Genomic DNA, 12,409 nt, shown 5'->3' with positions numbered 1-12,409 from the left:
CATATGTGACATAGTGATAAGTATGAACAGTATTGCTTTCTATCGGCTTTCCTCTGCAGTAGTTGTCACTATTTTCTTCTTGTGTGGTTATGATTTGTTTGTCTTTATAAGAATAGAGTTTAATTTTTTTTCTATTATTTCAAGAGCATTATGTCATTGCTGCTCTTGAAGGTATTGTGGAGGATTTTCGCAAATTTTTTAAAGACCCACCCTCTCCACTTAAAAAAAAAAATTCATATGCATAACCCTATACCCACTCCCAAGAGGGAATGCCTATTAAATGTGTACAAGAGTGTGCAAGAGATAATTTCTCTCTCTGTTTAAAAGTTGCTGTTTGCATCGCTCATACAACCTTACCTTCCAAAAGATTTGCAGTTTTTCCACTATGTCAGACTCACCATTAATGAAAATGGGGTCGAGCATGTAGGACGCCTTAAGTGAACATATCACCAGAATGATTGACAATTAGTAGGACCACTTAGTTTGATCCAACCGGAAAAAGAACATCCTTCAGTATACCTTTAAATATATTGTGGAACTGGAGCTTTTTAACTTTGGCTACTCTTGAAAAAACTCCAACAAAAAATGTTTTTGCAAACCACTTCAGAAATGCACTGACACATTATTATTCAATTCCTCTTAATTTGTCATGCGATTAGTAGCAGTTTTGTGCCAATTCAGGTGTTATGCTTCCCCTGACAGGTCAGTTTTAGAAACTGAGCGGTAATGGATTAATAATATTCAATTGCCACTTTAGAAATGCAGCTGCTAAACAGCACTAGCCTGGCCAACCAGACCAGCTTAAATCCCATGTAAGTCAGTCTGACAAGGCTTGATTCTTTCTGGTCTAAAACAGGCCGGACCAATCACAGTACTGGATACAGGCCCACAATGCAACAGCACTTTTCTGTAACCATAGCAGTTAAGATTGCCGCTGGAAGCAGCTTGAAGCAATGTTTTGTGGATTTCTTTTTTCATATCCTGATAGAGATCTTTGTATCTTTAAAAATTTAACAACTGGCTGCTGTAAAGCTTTCCTTTTAGAAAGAAGCTATTTTTTTTGTGTCACATCCATAATTGTCTTACTGGTTTTAAACTGTTTCTGCTGACTGTGTTAGTCCCGCCTCTAAAATTGGATTCTACCTGCTCCTTTTTAGACTAATACGCTGTGTATGCAGCCTACATTAGTCCCACTGGCCAGGCTAAAACACCACATACACACACAAAAGTCTCAAATTTTTATTTTTTATAGAATAAACTCTCAACTGCAATCTCTTTAAATGACCTCAAATATAATTAATATACATGTCCATCTAACGCTGCGTATAGCTAACATCAGACCTGTAGCCGCCCTCTTTGTGCCAACGCTTTCACAGCCTTTCTTTGACTGCATTTATAATGCATGGAGGCATTATGCAATGACCATGAATCCACAACAGCTAAAATAGTGTGGCAGCTGTCAAATCACCAGGATGCCAATTACCTCTTTTGGCCATGTGCCATCACTAACAACTTCTGATACACATATGTGGTAAAAAAAAAAAAAAGAACTGCAGAAAAAGTTAAAGAGATTTAAATAAAAAGAAAAACGATAGTGTATTGGTGAGCAAAATGAGCAGATTTTTGTTTATTGAATTTTAATGAGCAATGATAAGACATATGGAAAGAGATGCAGAATGAATAGAAGTGGAAGATCCCGAAAAGAGGGTCAATTTTGGTTTATTAAAGACTACCAATGTCGTTACCATCTGTCACATTTATTTGTCATGCTTTTATAAATGGATAAACAGTGTTTACCAATTAATGGTGGTGCCTAGCTTTATGGATACTTCAGTCTATCCTCAATGAGATATTTCACATCATTCACAATTATGAATCACTTCAATCATTTTCCACATACACATTTTCTCTGCTAATCATTTAGGCTGAAGCATTCAGTCTTCACTGGAGGAATGATAAAAAGTCAGTCAGAATAACTGGCATATAATCATAATCATAACAGTAAATAAAGCCCACAGTTCAGTGTAAAAATAATAATGCAAAATAAAAAAAAACTATAATATAATAAACTATAATACAAATTTAAAAAACTGATAAAATACTGATTGCTAAAAATGTATCGTGGTTGTTAGTCGAACAGAAAAAAGCCTGTGCAAATAAGCCCACATTTTTTTGTTGAAATTTTTCTTTTTGATCTATTGTAATATTCAAATATTTTCATAGATCAGCATCTGTATCATTAATCTCTGTATCTATATAATGTGTTAGCTGTTAAATACTATTTGTCTACTTTGTCAATACTGCTGTAATTTGTCTTTATCTCCTCCATGGATGTCTCCAGCATGTTTAATACTTTAAATAGGGATCTTATTAAAGACCTTAACAAGGCAAACTGACGATGCATCCTGAAAAGCATTATTTATTTATATATATATATATATATTTATATATACGGTATATTATAAAAAAAAAAAAAAAAACTTGTACCAGATGTAGAATACTGATTTTGTATTTTGGTAATTTGGTTTTATTCTTATTTTTTGTTAAATGTTTTTTTTTTTTTTTTTTTTTTTACATCTGTATTATAAGTAAATGCCCAGAGTGTTTTTGGACAAGGTATATATATATATCCATGATATCTAACTGTTTTATCCTCAATGTTTAAGTGGTTGATGTTGATCAACATATTAATTTAATTTGGGGGAGGAACAGTTGTGTACCACAGAACAGGGAAGGATAAGAGCCATGCAGGCTGGGAGTCTGGGTGGACTTGCTTAGACGGGTTTAGAGCCCTTTGAAATTTCATTACAATTCTAACCAGTTACTGTTGTTGGATGATTATAAAATGATTGTGACTATTAGTGGTCGAGACCTACACAAAATTTTGACTCAGAGTTTGATTGAATATTTGAATGAAAGTACTTGTATAAAAAAATATATCACATATTGATGTGAATCAATATTTTTGATAAATTCTCTTTATTGTTTTTTATTAGCTTTATGTTGAAGTTTTGTTTTTCTTCAAATTTAGGGAGAGTGACATTTATTTCTTTGTGAGTAGAAATGGTTACATACCATTTAAGAAATCTGAAGTATTTACTCAAACAGATATTGTTGACATAAGGGCCATAATAGCCTATTTTTAATTTTGATAGCAACAAAAATTAGATAGTTTAGACCTCATATGTTAATAAAACTGTAGACCAAATAATTTCTGTTTGAGTATTAATAGCCTATATGTGTGGCCTACAGTTAAACCTTTTTTTGCTCTTTCCTCTCAGGTGCAGGAGTGGCTATGTCTGAACTGTCAGATGCAGAGAGCTCTGGGGATGGATATGACCACACCACGCTCCAAAAGTCAACAACAGATCCATTCTCCTTCTCATCCAACCCAGCCTGAGCCCAAACCTGATGCTACTAATCATCCTCCACCTCAGTCACAACCCATCCCTCAGAAACAACCTATTGCTCCAGCCCATCCAGCACCTGACCCAACCAAACAGCCTGCTCCAGGTGGCCCCAGTCATCAACAGCCCAAATTGCCACCAGGAGCAGTTCCTCTCCCTGGGATGGCCAAGGCTCCATCCCAGCCGGATCTCTCTCGAGGCTCACCTGCCCACCAGCCCCAACACCCCCGCAAAGATCAGACCCGTAGTGCGGGAAGCTCCCCATCACGGCAGCCCCCACCCCCAGAGCAGACATTTGGAAAGCTCTTTGGCTTTGGTGCCTCCCTTCTAAACCAAGCCAGCACTCTTATATCTGAAACTACTCAACCCCAGCAACAACAGGCCCCAAAACCAGCTCCCAAACCTGGGGGGCCTCCTGGTCCAGGACCAGGAGCTGATAAATCTTCAGCACAGTCCACACAACAAGGGCCACAGGCCCCGCCACAGCAACAGCGGCATGCTCCCCCCGAGGCCTCTAAGCCCAAAGCCTCCTGTCCCCTCTGTAAGACCAACCTTAACATTGGCAACACAACAGAGGAACCAAACTACAACACCTGCACTCAGTGTCACTCCCAGGTGTGCAATATGTGTGGATTCAATCCCACTCCACACTTACTTGAGGTAAGGCTTTGAGTTTTTATTATTATTTTTTTTCAACTAGTTCAAGCTCGAATTTAGGCTTTTTTTTTAATTTTTATTGGAACCAGTAGTGAGAGCTGTTACCTGACTGCTCTTATCTTCAGCTAAAGCTTTTCTGTTTGAATTTGCCTGCTCTACCTTTTCATATTTTCCCAAGGTACACTGTGGCTTTGCCATGGTTTTGTTTCCCCTAAAATTCAAATACTTAAATTGACCTCAGTTGCCCATCAGTTGTTTTTTATATCACCGAAGGATACAAAACAACCAATTGGTGCAACAGTCCTACACTTCAAATCCTGTCGAATGGGTCAGGAAATAAATTTTTTTTTAAAGATCATTGAGATTCTCATCTTTCCGTAACTCCACAACTTTGCATACACAACTTTATCTCAAGTGGTTAACATTTTATATTTAGATTATAATTGAGTTTGATATTTCAATTAAAAAAAGCTCATTCTTTGCTCTATTCGTCCCAAATGGATATATTTCAAGTTGTTTTAAGATGATAAAATGCATTGTTAAGTTTATTTTTATGACGGAAATGTTGTTCAAGCACTCGATACCGGGTCAGGGCTCTTTTCCACAGATTACTACATCAATGTGGTATGACATGGACACGATTAGCCTGTAGCACAACTCAGTTATTAAGGTCAGCAGTGGGCCATAACATAATCCCGCAAAAATAGATAAAATACTACTATTTAATCAGAAATTATACATAATAATAGTGATATGACTTTTTTGCAGAGTTTAATTATTATTTAAGCTATGAGCACAATGCTAAATATGTTGATTAGTCACTAAAGGTTTTTATAAACCATATTCCTCCTTCTTAGTCAGCACCTGCTTCGTTGTGCTCTGTCAGTCTTTAATCTAGGTAACAGAGCAAAGTCCAGGCTGTGATTCACCTCAGCAGTTAGTTTAGCCTGAGGCAGCATAAAATCATATGAGTAGTCTACAGGAAACACAGCCTTATTAAGGTCAATTGAATGGATTATCTCTGTATTTGTTAGACGTCCAGGGGTCATCTGAGGCCATATTTCTTTTGTAAGGGCTGTCTTGTTCTGCATCATGGAGAGAGACTGGTTGGTAAGAATAGTGACTTGCAATAACTTCTAGAGCAAGGCAATAACAGAGTTTAATTATGCAAATCAAGTCCAACTGAATGATAGCAGTAATAACAGGGTTGCTGCAGAGCACTGGCTTTTTATGGGAATGTCTTGTCTTTCCAGGCATCTGGTTGTCACAGTCCCTGGCAGAGGCCATTCATAGATCACTATGGAAACAGAAAGATAATTTTTCTGTCAGCCATCCCTTTTCATGCTTGGCCGGTGTGATGCAGAATCTCTCCAAAAACTATCAGACCGCTGTTGTTCTGTATTCAAGACAGATGCATTTGTTAAGTGTTTTTTTGTTTCTCCTCCTCAAGGAATGGTTGGCAATATAAAGCACATTTTCTTTTGTTCTTTTTTCCCCCTTTTTGGCTTCAGGTGGATTCCTTAAAAGTGTGCAATAAATTCTTAACATTTACAGGCCTTTTATTTGTATGTTTACTGATGCTATAATATTTCAACATTAGTCATTTTCCTCATCCTCAATCATTTGCACACCAAAGTTAGCTGTTTTCGTTTCCTTCACTTTGTATTTTTTGGCAGTATTTGGTGACTTAACTCTAGTAGACGATCTTGAATTCTCTGCTGTTTCTGATGCTTTTGCTTTTAAGGCATGTTTGTAGCATTGAGGCACAGGATAGCTTCAAAGACTAATAGCATAACCTTGAGCAAAAATACCACAGCTTAGAAGTAATACAGCGTGGCATTGAATAACAACATAAAAATAATTACCAAACTGCCTTTTCTTAAGACCAGAACTGCAAATACTGCTACTTTTTCTGCTAAATTCTAGAGACTACAAAAATGTTCTAGCTCTGCTGAATTAAACTGTTTATTTGCAATATTCATTTTAGCAATATGAATATGAAAGAAGCACTGCTGCAATTCAGTATTTGGTAGGCTAATAAACACTCTTTGGCCAGTATGTAAGATACATCTGTTTTATTTATTGTTAATACAAATCCAAAAGCTAATCACAAGGCAGAAAGTCAGGCATGCCATCAAAATGGGGAAGACATTGCATTTAAATTAATCAGAACATAGCAAGTATGTTTTGGCTGCTTTGAATATCTCAGAAACTGCTGACCTCCCTGGACTTCGGTGCACCATCATCTGTCGGCTTTACAAAGAATAGTGTGCAGTAAAATACCTAATGCGCTGCAGTTATGTGTATCAAAAAGCTCTGTTCATGTTCTAAATCAGAGGAGAGTGGGTAATTTAGTTTTAGAAGACAAAAGGCAATGGTAGCTCAAATAAACACCTGTTACAATCAAGGTTCAGTTCAGTTCAGTAGATTCTATTTGTCCCAGTATGGGCAATTTTTGTGCAGTAGTAGTAGTACACCTTTCACACACACATTCACATTTCACAAGTAAAAAGGTAAGAGGAATACCATCTCTGCACAATAAATCTTGAAACAGATGGGCTTTACAAGACAAGCATTACAAGGCAGCATGGGAGCATCTCCTGTCAGCTTGGAACAGGAAGCTGAATCTACAATTTCCACATACTCACCATAATTGGCCATAAATATTAGTCTCCTTATAAAGTCTCAGTTTCAGCTGTATTATTCAGATGCCATGGTAAGAACTTGGCATAAAAAACATAAATTATGGATTTACCATCACCTTATATGAACATTTAAAGCTGCGGCTGATGTTGGAGTATGAAAGAGATTTTCAATGTAAACCATTTATTTGTAACTGTAATTATTACAGCACTACAGACAACCTGTTAGTTTCCTCACCATGTCCACTTTGAATGCCCAACCTGGTAAAATGGCTGATGAGTGCATTTTAACTGCCCTACTTTCATAGTTATGTGTTTGGCTAGTCCAGTAGACTCTCACCATCCAGCTAAGATATGATTCAGATCATTGTGTTTAAGATGATAAAACCTACAAAGAGACACAGGAAAGTCATAATGACAGTAAATAAATAGTGAATTGTTTACAACTCATACTTAAGATTTAATCGTGACACTTGCTGTATCCACATTTCCCTCAAACCATTTAACCCTATATATTTCTATAATACTGTATTATTTGGGCATTCAAAGATTAGTTTAGTCATTTTGTTTAATAAATTACAATATTGTTCTAAGTAATGACATTAAAATGCATATCAGTGTGAGCTGAAATAAATGAGCCAGTTTATCTGTCCTATTTTATTTGTTACCTGCTAACTCTAGTAACCTGTTTTGTATAAAAGCTTTTCATAGAGTGATGGGTAATGTTCCTTTGGTGTCTGAGGCCAGACTATCTTTGTTTTTTAATGAAATGCTTTTTATTAATTTAATGTTGTCAGATGTTATCTAAAATTGCTTAAAGCAAGACTTATAGTTACTTTTAAGTGTCAAGAAGAAAAATAAATCATGCAAAAAATACAGATGCTATTTCATGTATTCAGTCAGTTACACCTGAAAAATGTAAAAAAAATATACCACCAGCTACATTGATGCTGATGACTGCAAGTTGCTGATATTTTTGTCTTCAGCACATGTTATATCAATCACGGCATCAATGTCTGCACCTTGTCTCTCATCTGCTTCACTGGGCACTGGATTGATCCGGATTTCACTCCAACACAAGTCGTTATACAAGCAAAGATGTTTGCCCTCTGCACTTGAAAACCAGCCGAGCTCCATCAGTTATTTTGTTTTTTTGTTTAGATTCAAGCATCCTACTGAATATGAGGAAAAAAGTTGCAAACATCCAAAAAAGAGTTGTAAATCATGGCTCTTATTTCACAAGAATATGATCAAATAGTCTATGTGTTTAAGTCATTCAGTCTTAAACCTTAATTATAGATTTCGGGTTTTTAATTTTTATCAAACTGAAGACCTCAGTAAATACAAATGTTTATTTTTTTCTAGCAAAGGGGAAAAGATGACTCCTAGGAAGGATATATAATTTTAATAAAGACTCTCATTTTATTCAATGTATTCCCAAGAACTCAGAAATGGCTTTGTAACAACTTACATACTGTAACAAGTCACTACCTTGGTTTCTTTTTACAGAACTATATGTTTTTTAAAGATCTTTAGCTTACCTTATGTTTTTAGAATGTTCCATTTAAATTATTTCTTTATTATACAGGTCTGGCAGGAGCCATTGTGCAGTTTTACCTCATTTGAATGAGGTAAAACTGTACAATGATCTTACTGATAAAGAGAAATTTTGAGATAGGCCTGAAGTTCTGGAGTAGCAGTTCTAGTTAGACAGAACTTCGGTACTGAGCCTGATATGGAGTCACAGACGGCCCCTCTAATCTTTTGTGATTTTTCATTAGATTAATATGTTGCAAATGTCTCAAACTTAACAAACCTTTGACAGGATGATTTGTCAACCTTTCATCCATGGCAAATAAGAGACAACTATTTTTAATGTATTTGCTAATGATCTCAGAAATGAAAGTTTCTCTTGCATTTTTTAGCAAGTAAGTTATATGAGTCTTGCTTTATAGATTCAACTTTTTTCCCTTCTGGCTGATGGAGCACTTCTCCACTCAGTCTTTAAAAGTAACAACTTTTGCTTTAATTGGGGCAACATAATCAGTGATGTCTGAGATTGTATATTGAAAGTTATCTACCAGCTCATCAACAGAGTTAAGAGGACAAAGATGAGCTAAATGTGTAAATCTGGTTAAAGGTTTCAGTAGCAACATCCTTCAGGATGCATTTTCGTGTTTCATTGGAAATTATGCTTTCAAAAGTAGCAGAAGTTTGGTGAAATCAGTTCCAGACACTTTGGAAATGTTTAGACCCTTAGTAATGATCAAGTCTAAAGTGTTTAAATAGTGAATCTCCTACAATTATTCAGTAGTCGCAATTAACACATATCACTGAGAAATTGTTTAAAAAAAGTCTGTTTTGGACTTCGGAGGTCTGGGAAATTTGAAGAACATTCAATCTGGGGTGTTTACGTGGAGAAACTCATTTTCAAGAGTCAAATTTTTTACATTTTTTTTTTTTTTAAGTTTTATTGTTTCTTACTGTCTCGTATCTTTTTAGCCCTGTTCCTTGTGCCCCATAAGAGCGCAGTGATTTTTTTGGCTATCTCCCATTAGGGGCCCGAGTGTATTTCTGCTAAAGTTACCACTGGGCCCCAAAATGTATGTAGAATTAATTTGGAGGTCTTGTTTTGAAGGAGATTGATAGAAGCTGGTCGGGGACTCTACAGCCCCTGGAGACTGTTTGGAATATAGATTGTTCTTATACATTTTAATGTTGTTCTCAGAAGATAGTCACTCTCCAGTTTTCATTCAAACAGGCAAACCTGTTTTATTCAATTGCTTTCATGAACAACAACTTTATTTAAAGATCTCATGAAATTTCTCTGTAATTCTGAACATTTTCGATTAATTCAATTTATTCAATTGCCAAAACTTCCAGTAAGTGGCCTTCAATGGTGTTTTGGCTTTGAACCAAAACAATCCATTTATTATCAGTGGTTTGTTTGCTGGCTGATTTGCTGAGCTGTCTGTTGTTCTGTGGGATTACAGGCAGAGCTGAACTATCTCTGTGCCCCATATTAACCTCCAAATTGACTTTGCTTCCACCATTGGGGATCGCAGGCAAAGTTTTATTATCACTGTACCTAGTACTGACCTCCACATTCACTTCTAGTCAATTGATTTACATGTCTAAATAAGTCCATTTTTGTCACAGTCCTGAGGACGAGGCATATTTTGATAAATAGCTTGAACTTGTCTTTTCATTAAGGTTTGATGGGGAAAAAAGTCAAAATCATTTAGAAAATTATCTGAATACTTGGGAGTCCCTGTATGAAGTAGGTACAGTCACACTTTTCCACAGTTTTGTCTAATAGAAAAACGTTAAGAGTAAAATGATACGAGCAAGCAGAGAGCCAGGAAGAACAGCATCTGAAATGTGTAATTATATGAAGGTTTAGCCTGGTGACATGTCGACGATGTAATAAATATAAATAATTGCCAGTTGTTCAAAAATCACAGTTTCTATCATTTAAAAAAATATATTTTTATAGGGAACATTTCTAAAATATAGTGAGAAACCCAAATTAATGCTGTAGTTGTCTTTTTTTTAACACAAGTACATTTATGGCAAAAGAAAAGCGACCCTTTTAGTGTGACACTGCAAATTGGGAATAAGGAAAAAAGGATGGACTATATTCAAAGTCACATATTTATTTTATACAGTACGTATGTCCAACAAATCTGTGTATAAGCATTAAAAAGCATTTTTTTTTCTTCCCTTAGTGTCTGGTCTGCACACATAACTTGATGATTAATTAGCAAATCCTTTCCTAATGAGTTTGTTTTTTTCTTTTGCATATGAGATTTAAATTATATTAAAACTATGTATAAAACTTTGTTTTCTGTCATGTTTCGAGTGACACAATGTATAATTAATTCGGAGTGAATCAGACTGAGTCGTTGAAAACATATTCATCTCCTTTTTGATCTTGGATGAGACTGCAAGTGCTGGCATCTGTGAGAGAATGAGTGCAAGAAATGGATAGTGGGGGGGGGATAAGACCGTGGAGAAAGCGAGAATCGGAGATAATGAGTGAAAGGAGGCCAAATGTTTGTCACATTGCAAAATAGTTCACATCATTTCGAGCTGCAATGTTCTTGTTTTGGGGCTTCCACTACCACGTTATGCTTCTCAAGTAGATTAAAACCAGACGAGTATCATTGTTTTCTCCCTTGGGTTTGGCTGTAAATACGGTATGAAGTGTTGTCATTGAAGAGCTTTCTGCTAAATCTGATTTCCAGCACTCTGAAGTTTAACTTCATTCCTAAATGTCCTCATTATTCTGTCTCTCCTCCTTTATGCTGCAGCCTAAAAACAGAGTTATAGGGCTGATGCTCTGTTAACTTTTCCTCTACCGTGCATACAGGTAGAGGGAGAAACGTTGTAATTTATCATGCCTCAGAGCCCAGCAGTCGCAACCCATAGCATTATTTCTTCCCTTGTCAGTTCTCCTATGTGGCTAACTGTGGTTTGGCAGGCCCTGTTTTTGACTCTGTGTCTATTATTATGATATAGAAGCCTGTCCACTGTTTATAATGAGGTGGAGGCCTTGAGTGGGTCATAAATAAGGCAGGGTTTTTTTTCACAGAACTACAGAGAAGGTGTAGAGAAACAGAAAACATAGCTCATCAATATTTCAGATGTTCATTGTAAATAGTTCATGGGATGTGGAGCGGTGAAAGATCGGTTTGATTTTGCATGTCACATAGATGTGTGTAAGCTGTATGTCCATGCATATATCTCAGAGGAGAAATGCACACGTGTTCTTGCACGAGTCCGTAGGAGGCTGCTAATTTAACTGTTGTATAAGATTTATGGGAGAAATAACAACCATGCATACATATAGATATATAATAGCTGCAGTTTTCCATCGGTCTGTGCAGTTTCTCTTCTACTTGGAAAATCTTTCTTATCTTTACAAATGATAGGATCTATAAACTAATTTAAGTTTATTTCTAATTGTTTGTAATGATCTGGAACTTTCTCATAGTTCGTCACAATACAACCATAGGCCTCTGTGTATTTAATTGGGATGTCTTTCCATAGATTAACAAAGTGTAGTGAAAGCAAAATAACATTTTTTTTTCAAACGTTTCTTTCTTTTTTTTTTTTAGATATAATAGAAACCTGACATTTGTGCAGCACATTTGTTTTCACCCTCTTTCTGCAGAGTCACCTTCAGTTACAGGTGCAATTTTGTGGGGTTATGTTTCTACCAAGGTTGCACATCTAGAGGCTTAAAAAAAGCCTCGCCACTTGATGATGTAACTGCCATGTTTCATGGAGGAAATCCAGATTTGGCATTTTACTCCATATGGCGGAAAATAAGTTTTGATCTGGGCTTAAGTGACCATCAAAGGCAGGGTTATATGGTGCATGACTAAGTTTATGGTACAAAGTATTGAGTTACATTTTTGTCATTAACCAAATACTTATTTCCACCATAATTTGCAGAAAACCGTTGAAAATTCAACTGGAAAAAAATCCTATATATATTTTTTTTTTTACCTCGTTCTGTCTCTAATAGTAAAAATGTACCTATGATAAAATTGTAGATATCTCTCATGAAGAAGGAGAATCTTTATAGTCAGTGGCTAATTAAATACGTTTTTGTTCCACTGTATGTGTGTGTATATATATATATATATATATATATATATATATATATATATATATATATATATATATATATATATA

The 12,409-nt window shown here is 35.8% G+C and overlaps 1 protein-coding gene across 2 annotated transcripts in view; it reads left to right on the top strand.

Moving 5' to 3' along the window:
• Window positions 1-12,409, top strand: part of LOC107094762 (protein bassoon-like) — a 103,028-nt gene that overhangs the window by 40,374 nt on the left and 50,245 nt on the right. For both annotated transcript variants that reach the window (XM_015390584.1, XM_015390583.1), the window contains exon 3: window positions 3,282-4,067. In XM_015390584.1, coding sequence (XP_015246070.1) covers window positions 3,282-4,067 — 786 coding nt within the window. The remainder of the gene's footprint in view (window positions 1-3,281; window positions 4,068-12,409) is intronic.

The sequence above is a fragment of the Cyprinodon variegatus genome, unplaced genomic scaffold (genome assembly GCF_000732505.1).
Source record: "Cyprinodon variegatus isolate N-32 unplaced genomic scaffold, C_variegatus-1.0 Scaffold505, whole genome shotgun sequence".
Classification (NCBI taxonomy): Eukaryota; Metazoa; Chordata; class Actinopteri; order Cyprinodontiformes; family Cyprinodontidae; genus Cyprinodon; species Cyprinodon variegatus.
The sequence above is the reverse complement of the archived record's forward strand: the minus strand, read 5'-3'. Positions and strand labels throughout refer to the sequence as shown.